Source organism: Pseudophryne corroboree, chromosome 2 (genome assembly GCF_028390025.1).
Source record: "Pseudophryne corroboree isolate aPseCor3 chromosome 2, aPseCor3.hap2, whole genome shotgun sequence".
NCBI classification, from domain to species: domain Eukaryota; kingdom Metazoa; phylum Chordata; class Amphibia; order Anura; family Myobatrachidae; genus Pseudophryne; species Pseudophryne corroboree.
The window spans coordinates 493,314,937-493,342,585 of NC_086445.1; the positions used below are offsets into that span (position 1 = coordinate 493,314,937).

Here is a 27,649-nt window from a genome sequence, read left to right on the forward strand (position 1 = left end):
GGGGTAAGCAAAGCCAGCCCGGCACAATAACATAAAGCTAGGCTTAACATATAACAAACATCAAAGCCCAGTGAGCCATATCAAAACCAATAACAGTTGAATGAAAGAAGTAAGACGGGGGCTGTAGCCCCCACCTGTCAACAAAGAACATATGAGAAGGAGACACATCTCTAGAATAGTGAGAACTATCTTATTGTAATCAAGAGTGTCTACTAAGATCAGGGAGGGTCATTAGTGTCATTGCGATGACGGGTCACCCATGTCCAATCAGGCAGTGGGATCCGAGGGCATCGTGGACCAGAGGAAGAGGCAGTCTCGCTATCGGACGATGGTACAGGGAGGAGATCTAGCTTAGCCAACAAATCCTGACCCTGAGCTAAAGTTTTAACGGAGTGGGTGGAATTGTTCACTGTAATCTGTAGCATAAAAGGAGATCCCCATCTGTACTGTATTTGATGCTGCCGTAGTATCCTAGTAACGGGCTGGAGAACTCGTCGTTTCTGAATAGTGGACGGGGCTAGATCCTGGAAGACCTGCAGTTGCATATCCCGGAAGTCGATCACTGGGGAGTCTCGAACCGACATTAGGATCCGTTCCTTTAAGCGAAAATAATGTAGACGCACTATGACATCCCTGGGTGGTTGTGAAGGAGCTGGTTTCGCTCGGAGCGCTCTGTGAGCCCTATCGCAAAGACAGTCGCCATCAGAGAGATCAGGCAATACGTGCTGAAAGAAATCTTTCAAAAAGGACGGTAGGGCCGAGCTAAGAATCGATTCCGCTACATTGCGGATACGCAAATTATTGCGACGGGAACCGTTCTCTTGATCTTCTTGTCGTTCTTTGAGATCCTCCATCTCATCATGGAGTCCAGAAAGTTCAGAGTCTAGGCGTTGCTAAGAGCAGCAGAGGTCGTCCGTCTTAGATTGAAGAGCGTCTGTACGATTGCCAAGGGCCGTGAGGTCATATTTGTCGGCAATAGCTGTGGAGAGTTCTTGCTTTTAAGGCGGACTGGACCTCCTCAAGTAAACTTGTCATAACTGCTTGGATCTGTGGGTCTATGCCCGTCTCTGATGAACAGGGGGAGGAAGGAGAGTCCGTGAGCAATGCAGGAGGTGGAGGGCCCTTAGCTTTTGGCCCAAAAAAGTTTGTGGGGGCCTGTGAATTTTTTTTATTTCTTTGCGCCATTGTGGGGGACTAATAGGATAGGCGGGACGTCACAAACGTAAAAGGGAGACACAGGCGCTGCTTGACAGATGTATGTTAAGTAGAAAAGTGTGGTCGGTATTAAGAAAACTATCACGGTCCAGGCAGGACAAATTGCAGTATAAGGTCATCATACTGGGTGATGTGTAAAGGACAGGTATTGCCTTAAAATATTGCGATCCAGGGGTTTGACTCCCTGCAGGCTGAGGCGAGCGCGGATTACGCTGTGTCAAGGGGGAGAGACAGAAACTGGTGGCTCAATGACTGTAACTTCGGTGCAGCTGACCCCCGATGTGCGGCACCGAAGCCGGCGGCTACCACACGGCCCCGGAGCTCATTCCTGTGCAGGTCGGGAAGAACAGGGCTCAGGCAGCAGCAGGAAGATGCCCCTCCAGGGCTGAGATCTGCCACCCTCCTACCAGGTCTAATACAGGAGGCACACCCGCGGGATGAGGTCCGGCCACTGTCTAGCCGGTAATCAGGACACCTCCAACACCAGACCAGCAGAGAAGGGGTGATAACTGTCTCAACACAGGGCCTAGAAGCAGAGAGGCCCTTCGGGGACACCACCACAGGTAAGAGCCTGGCCGGAGCTGCAGGAGGGGTGGCAGGGGGGTGCAGAGGCCAGCGGGGACCAGGGTAAGGTGTCTGGACCCCAGACAGACGCAGCCTGTGCCTCCCGGAAGTCCGCGATGGGGAACCTCCGAACTCAAGGTCCCGGTCCCCGGAGGATGCGTAGGCCGCAGGAGGACGCCACGGGCAGTGCGGCCCGGAGACAGCGGCTGGCGGGTCGCCAGGGGGATCCCACCAAGGTGCAAAGAGAGCAGGGAGGGCTGCGGCAGGAGGGGAAGGTGTCTTCAGGCCGCCAGGAGCCTCCGTCGGGCCGCACAGCGCTCACGGAGCCCGTCTCCGGGCAGTCCCGCAACTTCAGTCCCCGGCCTCCGGAGGTGCAGCAGGCCGCGGTCACAGGAAGCTGCAAAAACGGGGCCCAGCACAGCAGGTACCTTCTCACAGCTTTGGGCAGACCCAAAGGTGGCAGAGAGAGCCAAAGGGCACAGCGGGAGGCAAGCTGATGGTGAGGGTCTGCTGTCTCGGGTCAGTGTACAAATTGAGGCCCCGGCTTCTGAAGGATTGGTAGGCCGCAACCCGCACAGATGCAGGGCACATCCGCCGGCTCCGCGAACCACACAATCTGATGCAGGGGGTCTCCAATATGCACAGGAGACGTGGCGCTCCCTGATTGGCTAAAGGGACCCTCTGTGACAGGAGTCACGGGGGTCTCAGCATTCGGGGAAAGTGCATGGATCGGGTATGCGGTTTGTTTTTTGCCAAGTACGTGGATTACAAAAAAAGAACAGGACACACTGGATTTAGGTGAGTATAATTTTATTTTCAGGTACCCCGGATTCTACTTGGAGACGTGGACAGAGTCGGCGTGTGAACATAGGTAAGTATGTGTGTGTGTCGGCATGTATGTAATAAAGTTTTACTTTCACGGTGTGAGTGTCCTGTTTTTATTTGGGTATTTTTTTTTGCAGTAGAACTACAGGTACCAGCGGGCCCGTTTTACCCCCCACATGCTGGTACTTGTGGTTCTCCAAGTACCAGCTTGCGGGTGAGGCTTGCTGGGACGTGTAGTTCTTCTGTAAAAAACAATATTCTTTTATTTTACACAAGGCTATCAGCCCCCCATCCGCAGTCCATGGATGGGGGGGACAGCCTCGGGCTTCACCCCTGGCCCTTGGGTGGCTGGAGGGGGGAGACCCCTTGATTTAAGGGGTCCCCACTCCTCCAGGGTACCCCGGCCAGGGGTGACTAGTTGGGGATTTAATGCCAGGGCCGCAGGGACCGATATAAAAGTGTCCCCTGGCTGTGGCATTATCTCTCTGACTAGTGGAGCCCGGTGCTGGTGTTAAAAATACCTGGGACCCCTACGCTATTTGTCCCCCGTATTTTTTGCACCAGGACCAGACGCAGAGCCCGGTGCTGGTTCTAAAAATACGGGGGATCCCCTGTCATTTCCCCCCCGTATTTTTACAACCAGGACCGGCTCAAAGAGCCCGAGGCTAGTTATGCTTAGGAGGGGGGACCCCACACAATTTTTTTTAGGGTTTTTTAACCATTTTAGTGCCGTCCGAAAAGTCGAATCCAGGACTCACTTATCCGTCAATTGGTCCGTTTTTCGACAGCGGGACTGTCGAAACCATTTTTAATTGAATATGTCGAATTCCGGCACCCGCCGGCCGGGATTCGACGGTCGAATTGTGTCGAATTTAAAAACGGGTGAAAAAAAAGACGCAATTCGTCCGGAATTGCATATACCCCTTTGTCTTACAATAAGAAGTTTGCCGGACTCCATATATGCTTAGCCCCCTGCTTGTGCTACTTACGGAAGGTAGGAGGATCGGCTTTGCTTCTTACCCACAACAGTTTATACAGTCCAGTTTTGCCTGCATGATGCTTTTAATGTGAGTGACTTGAGGCCTTATTCAGGTTTGTTAGCAAACAAACAAAAAAACACACTAATGGGCAAAACCATGTGCACTGCAGGTGGGGTAGATGTAACATGTGCAGAGATAGTTAGATTTGGGTAGGATGTCTTCAAACTGAAATCCAACTTGCAGTGCAAAAATAAAGCAGTCAGAATTTACCCTGCACAGAAACAAAATAACCCACCCAAATTTAAATCTTTCTGCACGTTACATCTGACCCATGTGCAGTGCACATGGTTTTGCAAATTAGTGTGCTAACAAACCTGAATAACCCCCTTGACTAACACTATAAGACCGGAACTAATCCTCTAAGCAGCATAAAGGAGCTAAACTATATTGTATTAACAACTTTTAATCATGACAAAACTTTTAAAGGTTTTGCAATAACCCTTAGCAAGAAGCAGCAGTTTATAGGGATCTATACGTTGCCAGCTAAGATTAGGCACCAAGTGGTTTTTCTTTTTGTTTCTTCCTGAGATTCCCACATACTGGAGCAGATGCTATTTCTGGGCATCTTTCCATTAATAATAATAATAATAATAATACTAAGATGACTTATAGGTAGAAAACTATTTTATGTAGTATTTTTATTGTAGAATCATACCACTACTCTATTACACACTGCATCTGTAATTAAGCAAATATGTTCAACCTGACTAAAAAAATCTAACCCTGTATTTTGCGGTTGGATTTGATGCAGACAATGCACAACCCACAGGAGATTCAGATATTCTGCGCTATCCATCTCATCAAATAATTTACTCATTAGCCTATTTATTAATTCTACCCTATAATTATAAGTTATCGCCACAATAAGAAATTGAAGACTGGCGGCATGTATTAAAAATCACATGCAGCTATAGGGGCTCTGATAGGTGCCTGTTCTAGTGATGTGTAATAGTATAGAGATCACTAATACGATCTGTTTACTTTCATTTTGCAGGGCCGGACACGCTGCTCTGTATGTGCGGTCTGCTGACTGCACATGTGTGAGTGGGGAGTGTCAGAGAGGGATCCTATAGACCCCTCTCCTCCCAGTACCTATTGCGGAATATAGGCTACCTACCAGGGCAAAGGTGGTTTGAGTTACCGGGGCCAAACGATGTCATGCTTTACATTCTGGGACTCTGTAAATTTGGCATTGAAGCAATCGCCACAGAAATCTATGGAGGCTTGTTTTGCAATTGAAAACTGGGAATCACAGTGAGTAATGTGCTGTCTGTAGATGCCAATAACTAGGAACATTAATATATCATAATATGTCTTCTAACAGGAGCTCCTCTTCCTGGGAATGGAGTATGCCAATGGAGGAGACCTTCATGACCTATTGGAAAGAACTGGTGCCTTGGACCTAAACACGGCAACGTAAGAGCTGAAAGGAGACTGAGTGGATGAGTGTTTGGCCACAGGGTTACAGGGATTGGTGGATGGAGTCATTGTATTAACATAATATATGTAATATGTAAGAGTCAGACAAGTGATGGATTCTGGATCAGCATTGGCTGAATGACATTCATATGGTGGCCATACTCATCACATTTTTGTCATGGTCATGCATGAAAGCGTCCACTGGTATTGGTGTGTGCCCTAATATCCTCATGTCATTGATACATCTCTGCACTGACTGGTACAAAGGCCTATTCTGCCTTCTATTGCCAGACACAACCAGATGACATCTGAATGTGGGATATCCCATAAGACAGGGGCCCATGCATCAAACACTATTTGCGGCTGTGTCCATGAAAACACTAATTTTCTGGGGTTAGCCATAAATATTATGTATCCCAGCAATGTAAGAAGGAGGGATCGCAGCAGGTATCTCCCCGGAAGTGGCCGCTGTGTGATCTAAGCTGACCGCGCATGCTCAGGAGCCCCGGCAGCCATCACAGAACATGGCAGGGATGAGATCCTTTCGGAGCCCTTGTCCCTGCAGGTGCTGATTGATACATCAGCTCGTTGTGATCGCATATTGCAATGTGCTCCTAGGAGGTAAGATCCCGCTCAGATCACATTGAATATACAATCTATGATAAATAACCCCCAGTGTGCTATACCGTCCTGAGCAGCAGGGGAGAGGTGTTATCAGTGTGTTATGTATTTATGTAGTGAGTTGTACATCCCAGTGTCACATGGTACAGGTGTAATTCTGTGTGTAGCCTCTTTCTGAGCCTGTTACATATGGTTACAGCGGTTTCCTTTCTTTCTCTGCCAGTTTCTATGCAGCAGAGATTGTGTGTGGACTGGAACATCTGCATTCCAAGGGCTACATCCATCGGTAAGTACATTTGTCTTCTCATTGTAGTAGATCATTGTTTCCTATCTCAGTTCAGACGCTATTATTATATGTCTTTGTACACTTGTGTCTTATTTATAATGAGTGCAGGAGACTGACTATACACAGATAGGGCCTGATGCTGGGTTGTATGGAAATCACCCTTTGCTGCATGCATGGAAGACATGTGTATATTGGTTCCGGTATGAAAGATAGATAGTGTCTAGTTAGACAGTCAATAGATAGACACCATATGTTAGACAGACATTAGGTCGACAGGGTCAAAAGGTCGACATGGAAAAGGTCGACAGGTCAAAAGATCAAAAGGTCGACATGGAAAAGGTCGACAGGTCAAAAGGTCGACATGGTCAAAAGGTCGACATGAAAAAGGTAGACACCGTGTTTTTTGCATTTTTGTGCTTTGTGTGGATAGTTTTGTCATCTGGCACCCCAATTGCAGAAAGGCATACCCTCACGGGGCTCGCTTCGCTCGCCACACTTCGGGCACGGTGGCTCGCTGCCCTCGCCACAAGGTTTATAACCAACTCTATGCCGACATGGATAGAGAAAGTATGAAATAATCCAAAAACATGTTAAATAAAAAAAACACATTTGTCTATCTTTTTATGTCGACAATTAGCATGTCGACCTTTTGACCTGTCGACCTTTTACACGTCGACCTTTTGACCTGTCGACCTTTTCCATGTCGACCTTTTGACCCTGTCGACCTTTTGACCCTGTCGACCTAATGTCTGTCTAATATATGGTGTCTATCTATTGACTGTCTAACTAGACACTGTCTATCTCCTAAACGGATAGGGTGTATATTCCCCATAGGCCAGTGGTGCCTAAACATTTATGAGTCACGGCACCCTAGAGTATCAGAATATATTTTTTACGGCACCCCTAGGCCAAAAGTTTCTTATTGAGAAATTTTGAAAAAAAATATTAAATTAAGTAAAATATGCTTATATGTCATCCTTAGGTTCAATTATGTGGTGAGGGACAGGATCCACTTCTGGTTGTACACATAATTTATGACTGGAAGACACCGGCACTGGTTTTGCCTATTACATTGACCATAAATATTTGAATTGGTTCTTGACCATTGACAAAGCTAAATATTTGTCTTACTTAAAACCCTTTAAGAGGTCTAAGAACACCGTACGCTATTGGCGTACGGAATACCGTAAGGGTACGCACGTTGCGTAACGATCGCTTAGCCGTAGTCGAGACGCTCAAGCGTCACGTTCGCTCACGGCCAAGAGATCACAGATAGGCACGCTATTGGCTGCCGACTAACGTAATGGTTCGCTATAGCGTAGCGAACGCCCGGGACCACGAGGAGATCACCAGCGGCGCAGACGCTCACAGTGTAAAACCTTTCTGTCTAAACCATAAACAATGTAATATGCAGTAAAACCTTAGTGTAGTGATAAGATGAGAATGCAACACTGTGTAAGCGGGTTTACACTAAAGCTGTTTGAGCGATAGAGACGCTCCTATTAACCACTGCAATATAATGAACACACAATACCGGTCTAAGGGTCTAACGCCTTTTAAGGAAATGAATGAACGTTCAAAAGAATAATACAATACAAGTCATACACTACCAATATAACATTGACTACCTAACCAGATAACTACACATGAAATACAACATCAATACAATAACTATATAAGAGAAACGAGAGAGAAAGAGAAGAGAGAGAGAGATATGGCTCATAATAACTAGAAAGACAATATGATTGAGGAGAAAACTTACGCACAAGGGGAACGATCGCATGCGCCTCGATATCCAGCTCCCGATTATCAGCAATGAGAACCATTGAAGAGAGTGAGCTGGATATGGTCGGCTTGTCTATTTATGCCCCACACACAATACAATTCAATGGTCCCTACAATCTCATTGTTCATTGGACACAGGAATTCGTCTTCGCATTATAACAAGAGGTCATAGGTTGATTCATACAGGTGGGCTGAGACCATTTCCAACTGTTCAGGTGGGTGGGAAACTAGGTTTCCCGCCGCATGGATAAGTAAGTGCAAATAATAGTAAATGGACATAAACTTCTTATGTCCATAACTATTCGCACGAGCGATTAATCTGCTTCAAACCAACACCGGAATATTGCTAATTAAATACTCTTCCGATGGATACTAAACACCACTGTATGACCCATGTCTGACCCTTCGTATCAAACAAAGAGGGATCTCTTTGTCCATGAACATGCTATTTTAACTAAACTTTCAGAATCTATCAAGGGGACCATGATCTACAAAATACATTATATAGTTAAAATATGTAACGAACGAGTCGCCCGCTAGACGCACATAAACCCTACCATAAATGCGCACACCGCGCGCCTGCGGGTGCAGCGGCGAGTATGCGCACGCACGGCAGGGCTCATGAACGTGCAACAGGCACTCGCATGAGGTGCAAATATGGCAGTGTGTAGCGTGATATTTTTCTGACTTTGACAGTCCACCCTTTGGCAGTCAACAATAACTGCCACTTCCTAAAACATTTCAAAACGAGAAAAATATATGTCAGGTGTAAATACATTTCCATGGTTGGGTAAGGGAGGAGAGAAGAAGGTGTGAAAAGGGTATGACCTAGTGAGATAGCAGAAGCATGTGTGTATGAATCCATGTTTGGGGGGGTCATGTATCATCGTGCCGTACGTGTTTTAAATCAAGCTTCGAGGTATTGCGAAGTATACATTTGAATTCCTTCTTATCCCGCGGTACGGGTCTGTGGATGGGCTGTCAAACTTTACCGAGCTCTTTTCGGATTTTGGTTGCAACAAAATGGGGGAGCACATTTTAGTTGATGATACATGAATGGGGGGATATGTGATTGCTAATATCTGTGCCTGTATTCCCTATCGACTATGTGTGTCATTACCTGAAGGTTGTAGAGATGAAGATAAAGAACACTTATGGTAAATGCAGTGGTATTCTATGTCAGGTTAATGAACATTTGTCGTTTGAAGTCTTGTTCGGTGTCTGTTGAATGCAGTCTTCTTTGGGCTTTTGCCAAAAGGTGTGGGCAAAAAGCTTTATCAATGTCCATAGACTTACAAAAGTGTTGGGCTAGCGTAATTTTAACATTTCTAGGGAAACTGGGGGTCTATGGCATAGTTCATCAAATATCTGTGTATAAGGTTGTCAAAACTTCTTCTTTAATCCATCAGTTGTCTGTATACAGGATCATCAAATTCCTTGTCCAAGTGGGTCTTTTTACCTTGGGGAGAACGGAAAAACAGGTGAAAGAAACGGACCGTATAATCGCATTTTCATCACATCATTGTTTCTACAGTTGGGTCATAAATCAAATCCATTGGAATTACAATTTCCTCACTCCTTAGACTCATTACCCTGGTACTACGTTTGCACTTCATTAAAGCTTGACCGCATCTAAATATCAAGCCAATCGATATGACAACACCTAAGATACATAGGAGAAACTTCCCTACATCCATTATGACTCCTTGAGCCCATTCTCCTAAACCAGAGAACCAATTTCGCGGGTTCAACCATGACACCCAACCAGTCAGCTCATTACCCACAGCAGCAAGGGTGAGATTGTGTCTCCTGCGAAATTCCCACTTTAATTGGAGAATATCGTCCATCTTTTGGTCTATGACCTCGACCGGGTCCTCGGTACTATTCGTAATATATGTGCAGCATTTCACGCCGTACTGCGTTGCCAGTGTGACACAATATCCGCCTGTCACTGCCGTGAGATAATTGAGAACCATTCTATGCTGAACCAGTTCTGTTTTATAAGCTTGCAGCTCTCTTCCAGTATACCTAAACGTGTCATCATACATTTCAGTGATATTGTCTAATAAATTTGCAAGCGCAGATATATATCTATAATTCAGCACTCCTCTAGCGGTGCGAGTGAAATCTAACGCGATTAGGACCTGAATCCCGGTGGATTCATGGATCATGTCAGAGGCCGAATGCTCTGTCCTTTCTGTCAGTTGCCTTTTAACTACGTGCTCGTAATGGGTGTGAGTATAAGGAGCTTGGGCACCACTGTGTATATCTTTCATTTTGGCATGTGATACAGTCATTACCTCAGGCAGTACTTTTCCAATATAACACAATCCTTCAGAGTTTGGGGCAAGCCACTTATACGCCTTCCTCCCGCATATGAAATATGCATCATCGGGGAGAACATATGGGACGGAGTAGGACATAACCATATTACACATCCTCCATGTGAAATCTCCTACCCCTAATTCTCCCATCTGTCTAGTACACGTATCAGTTTGTACGATATGTGCACAGTATCCTGGTGATACTTCTCCAACTCTCGTAATCCTACTTCCTAGGGTATACCTATATCGGAAAGATTTTTCTCTACTGGCTATGTGGCGTATAAGCTCTGTATCTGTCGGCATTCTATCTGCTCTATATGAAAAGGTCATGGTTTGGTTACTCCATGACACTTCCCAATTTCCCGGCTTTCGGGGATTGGTAATGTTAAAACATATTAGGGATCTATCCACATGATATTGGTGGAGCTTCAAACTAGGAGGACTGGAGATATTAAACCTCCTGTCCACCGGTCTCCCACCCTTTAGCTCAAGTACCTCCCCTACTGTTAAAGGAAATGGTACTAGCCCTGATTTGCTATGACCTTGAGGTACTTGAGAGCATACCCAACAATCTGTTTGATTTAACACACTACCCACTAAGGAGTGATAGTCACTCAATGGATGCCGGTCCATGTGGATATTAAAACTGGATTGGCATTTCTTAATGCACCCATCCTCAACTACATTGTCACAAAGCCTACAGATACAGTTTTCTTTTCAGCTAACAATCCTTCACAATGTTTACAAATAACATGGCTGCTAGATCGTTTCCGGTACTCGCCTATGCTTGGTGATTGTGTTGCTATTGGAAATTTACACCTCCGTCTCAGTCATCAGAACCTTTCTGGATCCTTTCTCGACCTTACTGGTACTCTCGCCGGAACAGACTGCTCTGGTCAACATCATGGTCAACAGGAAAATCCGTATCACAGTCTCTTGGGGCAAGTCCATCTTACAGGAGGAGAAAAGGAGAAATTTGTAATGGGGGTATAGGAAAACAGTTTGAGGGGGAGAGAAACTTGTTACGATAATTAGTTCTCTTGTCTTGTTGTTCTTCTTGTTCTGCTGTCATCTCAAAGGTGCTGTCTCTCAGTCTTCCAAACGAACATTCCGGTGATGCAATATTCCTTCCAAACCAGCGATCTTTCTGTAAGGAGCAAAAATCTTGCATTACCATTTGTCTAACTGATGTGTGACATACCATCTTTTAAAACATGAAAACATGAGTGAGAAGAGAGAAAACAAAAAAACAAAAGAGAGAGAGAACAATTCATATATTTATATATAACATAACACATCAATAAACAACAACAAAAAAAACAATTTTTTTTTCAAACATTTTAAAACATTGTCAGATCATCAGGCTGTCATATCTACATGTCCAATGGTTTCCTAGCGCAGTCCCTCCCCCCCGCACCTCCATACTCCACCCTCTGTATCTGGCCAGGATACATTGATGCGGATAGGTTATGCTGGGGTTTGGTAGACTTCTGCAAAGACCAAGTAGATATGCAATGTTTGAGTCCTATCAATAGTCGTCAGAGATGGGGGGAGAAAAAGAAACATTTCACAGATACATTTACAACGTTTCACCCGGTCATTCCTGTGTCTTCAGGGAATGACTTCCCAATTTATTAACCGTTACCTCAGGCTTACCATCAGTCCTAATGATCACCTTTCCTGAAATACATTTTATGGGTGTGGGACAAAATTCTTCCTATCTGATCCCTGATTATAATTTGGTGTGTCATAACTTTTGCTCATTTTCATGTCTAGGGGGTCTGACTTTATGTGGGCTGTTGCAGTTGCTGGCATAATGCCCTTCTCTTTTACATAGATAACAAACCCTGGGTTTCCTCCAAGTGTCAATGACCTGAGGTCTTGGTTGATTTGATGCCTCCTCAAACGCTCGGATGCTCATCACCATCAACCGTTTTCCCTGTACTCCCCTGTTTCCTTGGATATCATGGTTATGTTGTTGTCTAGGGGGCTGATGTGACTTTTGTCTACTTCCTGATCTACAATCTCTTGCAAAATGACCTTCCTTCTGGCAATTGTAACAGACTTCCACATTTGAATTTCTCGCAGGGGTTTGGGGCTTATGCTGGAGTGGTCTTGTGGTTAGGGCCTGTATACTTGCGGCCATTAACCTATCACTTTGTGACTCCCTGTGTCTGGTGATATTTCGATCATGATCGATAGCGGCCTCTCTTAATGCGGCCACCGAGATATTTCTCCAGTTTGGGTTGGTGGTCTGTACCCTTGTTCTCAATACCTCCTTTAAACCATTCATTAATACCTTAACCGCTATTTCTCTATGCTGTGCGCATGTTTTGATGTCTGTGATCCCAGTGTTCCTAGCCATTACTTGCAGTGCTCGATTGAAATATTTGGAAATACTTTCCCTTTCGTTTTGTCTTATGGAGAAAATTTCAGTCCACTTGACAACGGCAGGGAAATATGCTTCCAACTGTCGGTTAATCTGCTTAATACATTCCTGATTGTGTTCCTCCGTTTGAGGTACTTCTGTGTCTAATTGACAATCAGTAATGAATTTCGCAGAGTCAACACCGGAGGGCAAACATGCCCTCAGCACTGTCCGCCAATCTTTGTTGGTGGGTTCTGTTGAGTTTCCTAGTTCTTTAATGAACCTTTGACATGCGACTAGATTTTTCCTAGGATCAGGAAATTCAGACATAATTGATCTCAATTCGGTCCGGGACCAGGGACAGCGCATTGCACTGTCCTGGACGGGAATGGTTCCCTGATCGTCAGTCTTCCCATTGGGGACTGTGATCACCCTGACAGGACTAAACTCAATTACATCACCTTGTTTTGGTCTTACAATATGGGGTACATTTGTTTGTGCGTGATATAAAACATTGTACGTACCTGTGGACACGACCTCACCTGACCCTCCGTTAGGGGGTTTGATTATTGCCTTTACCGATTTGGTCGCGTCCACCTGGATGTCTTGTGTGATGGCTGCTGGAAGAGGTGCCGACATCGTGCTGGGCTCACTTTCTTGTTTGTATTCCTGAGGGAAGTTTGACATAGGGTGCGACTTGCACGGGTTAACATTTGTAATTTTTACACTTTCATTTTCATAAACATTATTACAGTTTACACTTTCATTCTTAATACAGTTACTAAGTGCATTTTTATCGTACACCATTGTGCCTTTCTCCGCAACCATAATCCTCTCCATTGCCATATCTCTCCTCCCAAGATGAGAGTCAGATATGTCAGTTAACTCTCTTTGCATTTCACTTTCCTGTTGCCATAATTTTAAACAATCATAATGTTTGATCCGTCTCTTTGCTGGTTTAATAAGACCTATCCTTCTCCTTAGATTTAGTAACACTTCTGGGCTAAAGCTGCCTACTCTTGGGAACTTCTCCCCGTCATGTACCGTCATTCTCTCCCATTCATCACATAAAACCTCTGTGTGTGAACCGTATTTTTCACACATTACATACCTTGCCGACCCGATTGGTCGGTTTACTAAATCAACCCGAACCAAGGTTGATCGCCCCCTACCTGAACAACTGGCCCCCATAACTTGCAGGTGTTGCTTTTCTTCAGCGAACCCTTACAAAAACCAAGATGTCCGGGGTAGGCCGGCGGCGAAGTTTACAGAGTACTCCACTCACTCCTCGCCCACGTTGGCCAGTACTGCAATCACTGTATCCAGAGCTGTTGTACCCAACCTAGGGCCCCTGTGAACCTTTATTTACTGGGGCGTGTTTCCCAGCAAGTATCGGTTGTTGGATAGTTCCTGAGTGACCAGCGAACCTCCCTTTAGAAAATAAAAAATTACACAAATCACGTCAGAATGTACAAATAGTGTTTATGACCCGTTTCGTACACAAATGGTACTGGTCAGATTAACTAATACACACAATTACGTGCGGTACAATCAGTCTGCACATAAGCAACTAATCTTATGTGCAGAGTGACCAGTGGAATCGAAAATTACGGCTGCGAATTCCTTCAGCATGAGCTTTAATGGCCTATATGGGTTCTGCACCAACCCCCTGGGTCGTGCTCTTTTCTCTATTTATAGCGGACTTCCTTGTCTGCTGTACCTGGACCTCCTGGTCTGTTCCGGACCTCCTGGTCTGTACTACAGTATGACCTCCTGGTCTGCTATACTCTAATGCTCAGATTCTATGTTTAACAAGGGATGCCTCCCTAGCCACCATGTACGTCACTTACATGCATGTACCTCACGAGAACTCGACTTCTGGTGGTTCAACCTCAAAAATTGTATAATTGCAAACACTCACTCACCACATGTACACTTTTGTTTCTATTTCTATTTCTGCGCAGAAATTTTCTTTCCTTTAGACCAGATGTGTTGTAAATTTGGAGAAGGATCTGTTAGTCTAAATTTCGGACACTAAAATAGACTTGAGCTATTTATCGCGTTGCCACCTTTTCGCCTGTTACAATAACACTAGTGTGATTTGAGTTACGTGGGCGTACCCAGACGTTCCGTTGCGTAATATACGCTGCGTGCGTCGGCCTTTGAGTTGCGTACGCGAGTCTCACCCTTTGTTAGAGACACGTGTACGCAAAGCAAATATCCACCGTAACACAATTCACACGTTTATCAATGTAGATGATTCTCGATCATCTACCGAACACCACACCAATCTCTCCTTGTATCTTTAGGTAGAGCTGCGTGCGTGCTTTGCACTTTATCCCTTAATGTATTACTTTTACACTTTAACTATGAAATAGCGACAAATCTCTCTTAGCACGTTTATCAATTATAAAATGGCAAACAGGAGAGTGATATATGAAAATACACGAATAAAAGAAATGCAGATATGCGTGTGTGCGTACGCAAGACAGAAATAAACAGTTTTAAAAGACACTAGCGTGTTGTTCTTACCTCCGGTTCCGGATTCCCTCAGCACCCTTTACTAAGCGAAGCAGACGCTTATCCAGACAGCACTACGAGGAATATGATCTCCCGCCCTTTGCTGATGGATAATGTCTGCTGAAATTACCTAGTGCAGATATGTGAAGGACGGACGAGCCGCCAATTGACAAAGCGAAATATTTGTCTTACTTAAAACCCTTTAAGAGGTCTAAGAACACCGTACGCTATTGGCGTACGGAATACCGTAAGGGTACGCACGTTGCGTAACGATCGCTTAGCCGTAGTCGAGACGCTCAAGCGTCACGTTCGCTCACGGCCAAGAGATCACAGACAGGCACGCTATTGGCTGCCGACTAACGTAATGGTTCGCTATAGCGTAGCGAACGCCCGGGACCACGAGGAGATCACCAGCGGCGCAGACGCTCACAGTGTAAAACCTTTCTGTCTAAACCATAAACAATGTAATATGCAGTAAAACCTTAGTGTAGTGATAAGATGAGAATGCAACACTGTGTAAGCGGGTTTACACTAAAGCTGTTTGAGCGATAGAGACGCTCCTATTACCCACTGCAATATAATGAACACACAATACCGGTCTAAGGGTCTAACGCCTTTTAAGGAAATGAATGAACGTTCAAAAGAATAATACAATACAAGTCATACACTACCAATATAACATTGACTACCTAACCAGATAACTACACATGAAATACAACATCAATACAATAACTATATAAGAGAAACGAGAGAGAAAGAGAAGAGAGAGAGATATGGCTCATAATAACTAGAAAGACAATATGATTGAGGAGAAAACTTACACACAAGGGGAACGATCGCATGCGCCTCGATATCCAGCTCCCGATTATCAGCAATGAGAACCGTTGAAGAGAGTGAGCTGGATATGGTCGGCTTGTCTATTTATGCCCCACACACAATACAATTCAATGGTCCCTACAATCTCATTGTTCATTGGACACAGGAATTCGTCTTCGCATTATAACAAGAGGTCATAGGTTGATTCATACAGGTGGGCTGAGACCATTTCCAACTGTTCAGGTGGGTGGGAAACCAGGTTTCCCGCCGCATGGATAAGTAAGTGCAAATAATAGTAAATGGACATAAACTTCTTATGTCCATAACTATTCGCACAAGCGATTAATCTGCTTCAAACCAACACCGGAATATTGCTAATTAAATACTCTTCCGATGGATACTAAACACCACTGTATGACCCATGTCTGACCCTTCGTATCAAACAAAGAGGGATCTCTCTGTTCAGGAACATGCTATTTTAACTAAACTTTCAGAATCTATCAAGGGGACCATGATCTACAAAATACATTATATAGTTAAAATATGTAACGAACGAGTCGCCCGCTAGACGCACATAAACCCTACCGTAAATGCGCACACCACGCGCCTGCGGGTGCCCGCAGCGGCGAGTATGCGCACGCACGGCAGGGCTCATGAACGTGCAACAGGCACTCGCATGAGGTGCAAATATGGCAGTGTGTAGCGTGATATTTTTCTGACTTTGACACCATCAATCCAAGGCACCGCTGCAAGTGTCCCGAGGCATCCCCAGGGTGCCTAGGCACACAGTTTGGGAACCACTGCCATAGGCAGAGCTGTAATCATCTTGCTGACTGGCCACCTCCTATGTGTATGACTGGTTTGTTAGTCACCGCTATCAGTGCACACTTGTACCTACCCTATACTAGGTGTAATAGATACACCTGGTCACAGACATATTTACTCTTACACCTAGAATAGCCACAGGAATACACCCTCACTGAGCTTGATCTATATGAGACATACCTCCCAACATCATCCTTTTCCAAGTAGGGACACTGCTGCACGCCGAAGGCACACGCCAGCGAAAAGGGACAGTGGCCTTGTGAAAAGGGAGTGTGGCTTTGTGGGAATGCCCGCGATCGTAAGCCACGACCCCATTTTTGTCACTATCAGTGGCAAACGCAGGATTTGCATGGGGGAGTTTCCAGAACTGGGCGGAGCCAATCACGGGGGTGGGGACTGTGGTGACCCAGTATATGCTGGGTCCGTAAAACTAGTGTGTCTGTGTGTGTGTGTGTATATATATATATATATATATATATATACATATATCTACATATATATATATATATATACACATACACACACATACATATACACATATACATAGCATATTAAACATGCATATATATATATATGTACACACACACATACAGTACACATATATATACACATGTATATATATATATATATATATCATGTGTGTGTGTGTGTTTATATGTATGTATGTATATACATGTGTATATATGTATGCACATGGATATATATGTACTATAATTAAAATAAAGTAAACTTTTATTGCACTTACAAGTGCCACCAGGAAGACAGCAGGCTGCAGAGGACGCTAGACAGCCATTAATAATACTCATGCAGCTATAAAAAAAAAAAAAAAATGTAGTGGAGGGGGGTTTCTGGGTGCTCGGAAACCCCCCCTGGGTGCGCCACTGACTATGGGGGCATACCCAGTGATCTGTGAGCTGCAGGCCATGCCCCCAGCCTCTCTGCTTCCTGTGAATAGACGCTGTGCGCATTGATTATGGGAAAACCCCTTGAAGTGTTTAATTGCATATAGAAAGATGTAATTGTAAGTTATGTCATGTGCTGGTCCATCTCAGCAGCTTGTTTTACTTAGAGGATCTTCCTTTTTACAAAGACATCAAACCAGAGTATATTCTCATCGATGGAGCCGGTCATATTAAGATTGCAGATTTGGGCCTTGTATTAAACAACATGCATGAAGGCGACGTCGCCACTGAATATGCAGGAACAACAGGCTATATTGCCCCCGAAGTGAGTTATAAAGGATATTAGTGGATTTCTCATATATAGGACTAAATGTAATAGCCTCCTGAGTTGACTGATGGGGTTATTCAGGTTTGTTAGGAAATAAAAAAAGCACACTAATGGGCAAAACCATGTGCACTGCAGGTGGGGCAGATGTAACATGTGCAGAGAGAGTTAGATTTGGGTGGGTTATATTGTTTCTGTGCAGGGTAAATAATGGCTGCTTTATTTTTACACTGCAATTTAGATTTCAGTTTGAACACACCCCACCCAAACCTAACTCTCTCTGCACATGTTATATCTGCCCACCCTGCAGTGCACATGGTTTTGCCCATTATTGCAAGTCTGCCCATTTTTTAAACCAACAATCATTTTAAAGGCAAAACCAGTTTGGTTTTATCATGTAAATGATTGATGCTTTAAAAAAAAGTGGAGGCTCGCACAAACTACAGCAACTCGGAGGTTATTACATTTAGCCCATAATATATTCATCCTAAATAGCAAGTACGCTTGTACAGATAGTTATATCTTCCTCAGGGTGACCTAAAAGCACAAGTAGAAGACTGAGTTATAGTGCAACATATCTCAGCTATTTAGTTAGCTAATATATACAATAATAAAGCACAAAATGATGCTGCAGTCAGGGGAGGTTTAAGAGAGGAGAGATCCCATGTGCAGACTCTGTGGTATTACGGTACAGTAGCCTCTGGCAATGTGGATCTCGGGGAACATATTGCCCATGCCCTGTTCCCAGAGACTTTTCTATTGCACATGCGCATATCTTCGGGAAGAAGATGCAGTGGTGATTTTAGCTGCGACTGCAGCACCGACGTGGGACATCAGAGAGGTAAGTTTTTAAACACAGGTGCAGGCTATGAATATGCCAATGGTTGCTGTCTATTTCTTTATTTTATTTTAATTTATTGATAGACATAGAGAAAGAGAGCCAGAAAGTGTCAGGCCCTTTAGTCCCAGTAGTTACGCAGAAACAGTGCTAAATGCCACAAATTAAGTAACAAGGCTATTAAGTCTCTGTGATATATCCAGCGTTCCTATAGGTAATAGCGCACACTGCAGTCCCCCTACAATGTGTGGGAATGTTACGGTTGTGCTATTTATCAAACTCAGAAAAGTAAATGTTTTTGGAGTTTGCATTAGTAAATGCCATCTTCATATGGTGTCAGCTTTCTTATCAATTGAAAGAGGATTCGGAGTGTGAAGAATGATCCCCTTGGTTGAAAATGTTTAAGAAAAGCTGGTACCACTAAGGGTTACTACTATGAACCCCACCAACATGTAAGAGGAAGGATCATCAGGAACTGGGCGCACTATTGCACATGCGTGGTCTGCTGACTGAGGAAGGGCAAATGGATGGGCCTGTATCGGAGATATCTGCCTCCCATATTTGCTCACAAACACAGCCCATATAAATTTCTAATTTGTACAGATCCATAGGTTTATGATTTATAGGTATCCATAGGATCCCTCTCCAGTTACTCTTGATATGGCATGAGATATGGGGCCAAGGAGCTGGGTAAATTCAGCAAAACACCAGTCCCTATAGAAACTTATGGGGCTGCTATTGTGAGTGAAAACATGAAACCACAGCAGGCACTGTACCTCCAATATCTGCTGTGCTCCCCTGAACATATTATTTGAATACTTAATACTTACAGGTACCTCATGGCAACATGTGTTTTGGGGGGGGATTTCCCATAAATATTTATTGATAAATAGGCCCCATAAAGTGAATAAATAAATAAATAAATATATATTTTACTTTTTATGTTTATAACATTTACCAGTATTATTATTCTAATCAGTCATATGTTAGATGTATGTATTATTTCCTTTGATACATGTGAATTCCCCAATGGAAATATTGCTCTTACACCAATGTATGTGAGTTAGTACAGTGTATACTGTTCAGATTTATATTAACATTAATGTGAATAAGCCTATAGCATACAGTAAATTATGTCATTCTTTCGGCAGATGGAAGATTTCCTTGAGTATAACACCGCGGCAGACTGGTTCTCATTTGGAGTTGTCCTATTCCAAATGCTGACCGGACAATCCCCGGAAGATAGCAGGCTAGTTGGCCTACTGGACTTTTCATTAGATCCTGATGCTGAAGACATCATTGAAAAGGTGAGTGTGAGTGCTGAGTATGCAGCTTAGGTTGCCAGATCACTCACTCACTTTGTTGCAGGATACAAAAACAGAGAGTTGTAGTAAATGGAGTGCATTCACAGGAGGGAAATGTTACCAGTGGAGCATCCCAGAGATCTGTACTTGGACCAGTGCATTTTAATATATTTATTGGTGACATTGCAAATGACATTAAAGGGAAAGTATGCCTTTTGCAGATGACACAAAGGTATGCAACATAATAGACACTCCAGGAGGTGAAAAAAATGACTGAGGCTCTAGGTAGACTAGAGGAATGGTCAAGATTGTGGCAATCACAGTTTAATGGAAAAAAATACAAAATCATGCATTTGGGTCTCAAAAGTCAAAAAAGCTAAATATAGTATTAATGGCAAAATACTGGAAACTACTGAGGAGGAAAGGGATCTAGGAGTCACTATTTCTGGTGACTTATTTCTGGTGACTTAAAGGCAGGTAAGCAATGTAACAAAGCAATGGGGAAGGCTAGTCAGATGCTTAGTTGCAAAGGGAGAGGAATCAGCAGCAGAAATAAGTAATAATGCCACTGTATAGGTCATTGGTACAGCCTCATCTAAAATACTGTGTTCAATTCTAGAGGCCATATCTTCACAAGGATATTAATACATTAGAGACTGTACAAAGAAGGGCAACTAAAATGGTATATGGCCTATATCACAGAACTTAACCAGAAAGACTAAAAAAAATCTCAATATGTATAGTATGGAGCAGAGAAGGGAAAGGGGGGACATGATAGAAACTTTCAAATATATCAAGGGTTTTAACATAGTCCAGGAGGGAAACATTCTTCAAATGAAGAGAAGTATTAGAACACGAGGACGAGCACTGATACTGGGGGTTTGTTAAGGAAATTTGAGGAAAAATTACTTCACAGAAAGAGTAGTGGACAAGTAGAATAGCTTCCCATCAGAGTTGGTAGAGACTTAGGGGGACATTTGCTAAATAATGATAAGAGCGGAGAAGTGAGCCAGTGGAGAAATTGCCCCATCAACCAATCAGCAGCTCTGTATCATTTTATAGTATGCAAATTATAGATGTTACGTAAGTGCTGATTGGTTGCCATGGGCAACTTCTCCACTGGCTCACTTCTCCACTCTTATCACTGCTTAGTTAATGTCCCCCTTAGACAGTAGAGCAATTTAAGCATGCATGGGATAGACATAAAGATATCCTTACAAAGAAATAAGGATCAAAAAAGATTTGAGGGAGAGGTACTTGCTCCCCTCTGGAATTCAGTATTTCAATTGATTACATCTGTCATAGGCCATCGTATAACCCCTCATCCACGACTGGTTATCCTCCATCTATACTGCGGCGGCTTATCACCTAGTGACCAATATGTATTGGGTCATATACTCATTTCTACTAAACTATTGATAGCCCGCCACTGGCGCTCCACTGTGGTCCCGACTATAGTCACAATAGAAAAAGCTGTGCATTCTCACTACGAATTTGAAACAGCGGGGGTTACATATTTTCCCTCGCCCTCGTGTCCGCTTATCCGCTGGCTTCCATGGAGCGATTATTGGTTTAGACGACCTCCAGACTCTGTCGGCATTTTTGGATAAATTATATAATTGAGATGCACGGCTCTCCTCTCACTGTTGGGTCGATGCAATGCGCTTTTTACTGACCTTTCGATACACCGTTGGAATGTTTGCCTTTATGTACAAGTCCTTATTTCTTTGTCAAACAATATATGTACCCCCCTTTTTTCCCCTACCGTCCCTTTTTTCTCTTCTGTACTCCCACTCCCTTACTCTTTGTTTGAAAAAAACCTTAATAAAAATTATTATTGGAAAAAAAAAAAGATTTGAGGTAAAAAAGAGGCAGACTAGATGGGCCAAGTAGCACTTATCTTCTTCCACATTCTGTGTTTCCCAATATTAATACATTGGGCAGCATCGCATCCACCATAGCAATGATCCCTCCTTCATACATTCCAAGGATACATGAAATTTGCGTCTAGCCCCCGAAAATGGGTGTTTTTGGTGACATATCCGGAAATACTGTTTGATAAATGAGCCTCTTAGTCTATAATCTCAATGAAGAAGAAATTACCTTTGGAAAAGCTTCTATATTGGTCTTACAGGTTCCCAAGGAAAGGTTTTAATACTTTTCAGTGTCATGCATCAATGTTTAGAGACAATTTCTAATTTCTACATAAGGGGAAAGTTACACTTTCTCTGCCCTGGGTGTATGTCTTACTCGTGTTACTCTGATCCCTCCTGAAGGTCAGGCATGGAGCATTTCCTATCTGATACCAAGTAAGAGGAGAGGGGGAAGGGCAGACGGAATCGGCCATGTCTGGTTTTTTTTTTTTTACTTATCTCCACATTTACTGATGGCAGCCCTGGTTACTGCTCTGTGTTTTGTGCATTATGTATGGGGATAACCCCAGCGCAGACACACAGCATGTGTATTTCATATCTGTGCCATGTATTAAATGACTGACCTGAGAACCCAACATACATCATTTAAAACATACATCATTTTATACACATTTCTGTTGAAGTCTAAATAATTATTCAGTGCAAATGACCTGTTACCTTTCATACATCTATTCTTGAATATGATGTGGCAAAAGTCTGTCTGTCACTTGTTTGATGTTGCAAGTAAATAATATCTAATGAATGTCTAGCTACTGTATATATGGGTCACAATTTCATTTGCAGCTCAGCTGTTTAATAATCATGGTCTTGTTGCTCTTTTCAGCTCCTGTGTGAAGATCCTGATAAGTGTCTGGGTGTGGATTGTGTAATTAGAGACCATCCCTTCTTCTTGAGTATGGATTGGGAAAGGCTAGAGGCCCGCAAAATACCACCCCCATTCATACCCAGTAAGTGCACTGTTATACCGCTTTCACATCGCCTGAGACGGGTCGCACACGGGAGCCTGACACGGGTGCTTCCTGCGTGCGACCTGCCTCAGGCCCCTCGCCGCAGCTGTCCACAACCTGGCATATTGCCAGATTGGTGACATCAGCAGTGATGCGGCATGGGCAGCTCTTAGAGATCACATGATCTCCAATCGCTGCCCATCCACACAGAGTGAGAGGGAAGTGGGTCGCATTGACCCAGCTGACCGTTCACCCAGCGCAGCAAGCCGGGTTGAACATGTGATCAACCCTGCACGCTATCCGAGTTGGAATACCGGGTCGCTCGCCCCGATTTATTCTAACTGGACCTTTTCAGACAACACTGGAAAAAGGACAAAACCTGTTGTTCATACGAATTGGTTAAACACAAATTTAACCAACTTGGATGAATGAATATTTTTGACAGTTTTGCAGTGTTTTGGAACAAATGATAGATTGTTAATTTCTCTCATCCATTACCAGATTTTCATTCCAACCAGCTAGATCTGGCAGATTATCTGCCAGATAATTGTATAGTGTGTACCTATTTAAGAGTCTTGTACTGTGTGCGTCTGTGGTGTGTATGTATAAAACTGCCATGGCTCATTTCTTACTGACATTTGGTGTAGTCGATATATAGATTGCAGTCATATGATAATTGGTAAAGGCGAATGTGAATTCCTTTGATATGAATAATATACTTGTATTGTCTGACAGGGTTGGGGCTGGATGCCGGGGGGGGGGGGGGGAGGGGGAGGGGGGAGACAAGCGCAACAAAGCCCCTCGCTGCACTTACAACAAGTTCTATTTCCATGGACACCAATGAGTGGGAATAGTCCTTGTTAGGGCTTTAGATCGGTCGGGATCCTGGCATTGGCATAGTGACCGCTGGGATCCCTGTGTGCCAGTCACATGACCGGATCCCGTGTGACATATATACAGTAAGGGCATTTTCTCTCCCTATTTCTATCAAAAATACATAGCTCTTACTTCTTCTCTCTGCAGCCACCTAAGAAGTCGCTTTCACAACTGGCGTTCTCAGATCTTCTGTCAGCCACATCATCAGCCTGTGAGTCACCAATCAGTTCCGTCCACCAGGAACTCTTCCGGGGATTCTCATTTGAGACCAGGATATAGCTGTCCTGCTGCAGATTACTGTATTTTAGTATCTTAGGTAGCAGGTAGCACGTCCCCTCAGGTAGATACCCAGACCTCTATGTTAATATGTTATACGGGGATTAAGTCATATTATACCGGTGTGGAAACATTTGTTTTTGCTTGTATAACTGCTGCAGATTACATCAGGGACCCCTTCATGAACCCTGCTGCACTTGATATGGCATAACATCACCCATCCATTCTCTGAGGCCCTTGTAACCAGTAAATATATTATCCGACGATAAGATCTTAAAACATCCTTGCCATTATAACATCATTTATTTCAAAGTACACTGCACTGAGCTTCTGAGCCTCTACGTCCCAAGCTCCAGTATCCATCAGAGGATGATAGAGAAGTAACATCTAAGGAGTGTGATTGGCCGGCTATGGGGAAGGTGGAGGCCGGACTTTTTTTTCTCTATCATCCTCCCACAATGGAGAGGGATATAATAAGTCATCCAACTATTATAACATCATTTATGTAAATTTACACTCTGCGTGAGCTTGTGAGCTTCTACATCCAAAGCTCCAATATCCCACTCCCCTTATACTGTATATACATGTAATGGCTGCGCTTCCCTGTAAATTTGTCACGCACCACTACCATTTCCAGTATTCCACCTACTGGTTCTGAGCTCTAATATCCCTATTGCATTTTTGACCTTGCTACTCCTGTCTTGTTCTCTATCTCAGACTCTAGTCACCCTCTTTCTCTTGTTTTCTGTCTTTGAGCAGCTCCTCTCTTCTTTGGGTCTTTCGTTCTATCGGCATTGACTTGGGTCACTCACTCCAAGGTTAAGCTCATACTACCACCAGTGGCGTAAGTCCTGATGGCATCCGAGTACCGGTAGGCACATAAAGCCTTATGGGAAAAGCGGCTATTATAGGCAAGAAGACCTACTGGTGAGCTCTACGAGTCTTAACCCAGGGTGCACAAGGGTCACTGTCCAGAAGATCTTCAGATAGAAGATACTTCAGTTGTAACATCATTTTGTATACAAATTTAATTTTAAGTTATATACCTATATATTTATTACAACTCTGCCTATTATTACAGAGTAAATATATAAATTGCATGTTTTTATCTAGAAGAGTTTTTTACTAAAGCACTGCATGTCATACAATAAAGACATTGTAAATACAATATTTTCAGTGTTCATTGTAGGGAGATAAGATAGAATATTTTCAAAAAAGAAGACAATATGCAAATATAACATGTATGGTCGCAGATAGAGTGTATCTAACATAGAATTTCAATGTCCGATAATGAAAAGATGCAATTTAAATCATCACCATTACAAATTATAATACTGTGTTACACCATGAATTGAAGATATCTCAAAATTGCTGTAGTATTGTCTTGTGGGCTGCCGCACTGACCACTAAAAGAAATTATCTACCTCCTTTGCTGACTCTCATGGAGGGTGGAATCATGCCAAATATTGCCCATTCTGCTGTGAAGGGAACATAGGTAAGTAATGATGCTTCACCATATTGTTTAACTTGCAACCAGAATCTCCTAACGGCACGACCAAAGACAGTGATAAAGCTCTGCATTGGGTTCCACACATCTATTGCAGGCATGGGTATTAGATCGTCCCACGAGGAAACTCCTATGTGGTGACAGATAAGCTCTGTGAAAAATATTTAATAACATTTCTGTATATTTTGCATGAAGTTGTAAGAGCAGCAGGAAAACTCTGATTTCATAATTAGGTCATTTAGACAACCACTGTGCCAGCCCTTTAGTTGAAGCCGAATTATCTAAGTTGATTCTGAAATGTTGATAATAATGGGAAATAGCTTTTTTCAACAGAGGAGGTTTAGGGGGTCATTCCGAGTTGATCGTTAGATAAAAATGTTTGCAGCGCAGCGATTAAGTGAAAAAGCGGCACTTCTGCGCATGCGTATGCAGCGCAATGTGCACGCGCGACGTACTTTCACAACAGCCGATGTAGTTTTACACAAGATCTAGCAAGGCTTTTCATTCGCAGTGTCCGCCGCAGAGTGATTGACAGGAAGGGGGCATTTCTGGGTGTCAACTGACCGTTTTCAGGGAGTGTTCGGAAAAATGCAGGCATGCCACGAAAAACGCAGGCGTGGCTGGGAGAACGCAGGGCGTGTTCATGACGTCAAATCCAGAACTGAACAGTCTGAAGTGATCGCAAGCGCTGAGTAGGTCTGGAGCTACTCTGAAACTGCACAGTTCGCACTTCTGCTAAGCTAAAATACACTCCCAGTGGGCGGCGGCTTAGCGTTTGAACGGCTGCTAAAAACTGCTAGCGAGCGATCAACTCAGAATGACCCCCATAGTTAGAAGGGCGTGTTCTGGATTTTCCCAGTCATTGTCTGAGAACAGCCATATCACAGATGCAGTATAATGTTTGGCTTGAAGGAAGACCAGAGGGTATCCTATCAAAGTGCAATGTTTCTCCACTGCTTCAGTAAATGTTAGGACCAGATGTGTCTCCCTATTAACCAGGCATCCCAGATTACCAATACCACCTACCTCCCATATCGTGAACAGATACATTGCCTGGCCATTCTGAAAGTCAGGATTGCCTATGAATGGAAGAAACAATGATCTATGGGACTTTAAGCCCCCTTTACTTCTGACCCAATGCCATGTTTTTTTGTTGTATTCCATAATAAAGGGTTATCTTGTATATATGCAAGGGGACTTCCTGGTCATGGAGATGTTGAAAGGAAATCAAAAATCAAATTACCCCCCCCCCCCCAATAATTCCCTCTCCAGAGAGGTAGTAGCATAGTTGTCGCATTCAGAGAGCCAATTGGATCAATACCTAAACATTGCTTCCCTATTAGATTGTTGTAAATCGGGGAACCCCACCCCTTCATTGTACCTAGGTTGTTGTAGTTTAATCAAGCTTATCTTTGGCCTTTTACCATGCCAGATAATATGTCTAAAAAGTGTATAAAGACATTGCACATCTTTTTGTGTGATAAATAGGGGGAGGGACGGAATGAGATACATTAGTCTCTGGAAAGAAATCATTTTGGTTAGATTTAGTCATCCAAAGTATGACAGGGGGAGGTTTTTCCAGCTTTCAAGCTCATCTGAGATCCGTTTAATGGGGGTAATTCAGACCTCATCGTAGATGTGCTAAATTTAGCACACCTACGATCAGTCACACTGATGTGTCAATGAAAGCCAATAAGATAAATCCGAACTTGCGCTAAGTTTGGCGAAAAGAACCAAGTAAATCCAAACTCACACATCTCTAGTTTTAATGTCTACCATCTTTTAGGAACAATGGGCCTAATTCAGCATGGATCATTAATCTGAGAAATTACAATTGTCTGCGAATAGAAAGGCGCTGCCCTGACAAAGAGAAAAAATGCCCCGTGCAAATTTGCTAAAGCATCACAGATCACTATACACTCACAGATGCATGCGCAAATTTAAGAACATCGAAGAGATTTTGCCGTCCGAGCAAATGTGAATAGGTCTGAGGCTGCCACTAATCTGTGACTGAGACGGGCTGAAAGTGGTCTCCGCTGACATCAGAGACCCTCCCCAAAAACGCCTGGGCACGCCTGCATTTTTTCTGACACACCCAGAAAACGGCAGGTTTCCGTCCAGAAACGCCGGCT

The 27,649-nt window shown here is 43.7% G+C and overlaps 1 protein-coding gene and 1 long non-coding RNA gene across 2 annotated transcripts in view; one reads left to right on the forward strand and one right to left on the reverse strand.

Annotated features, from left to right (window-relative positions):
* The window catches only part of LOC135050427 (protein kinase C delta type-like), a 75,511-nt gene extending 52,513 nt beyond the window's left edge, over nt 1-22,998 (forward strand). The window contains exons 4-8 of the mRNA XM_063956922.1: nt 4,969-5,060; nt 5,908-5,970; nt 17,661-17,835; nt 19,825-19,980; nt 22,735-22,998. Coding sequence (XP_063812992.1) covers nt 4,969-5,060; nt 5,908-5,970; nt 17,661-17,835; nt 19,825-19,980; nt 22,735-22,998 — 750 coding nt within the window. The remainder of the gene's footprint in view (nt 1-4,968; nt 5,061-5,907; nt 5,971-17,660; nt 17,836-19,824; nt 19,981-22,734) is intronic.
* Nucleotides 1-27,649, reverse strand: part of LOC135050910 (uncharacterized) — a 164,475-nt gene that overhangs the window by 74,274 nt on the left and 62,552 nt on the right. Inside the window, exon 2 of the long non-coding RNA XR_010241918.1 lies at nt 23,867-24,021. This is a non-coding gene — a long non-coding RNA (uncharacterized LOC135050910). The remainder of the gene's footprint in view (nt 1-23,866; nt 24,022-27,649) is intronic.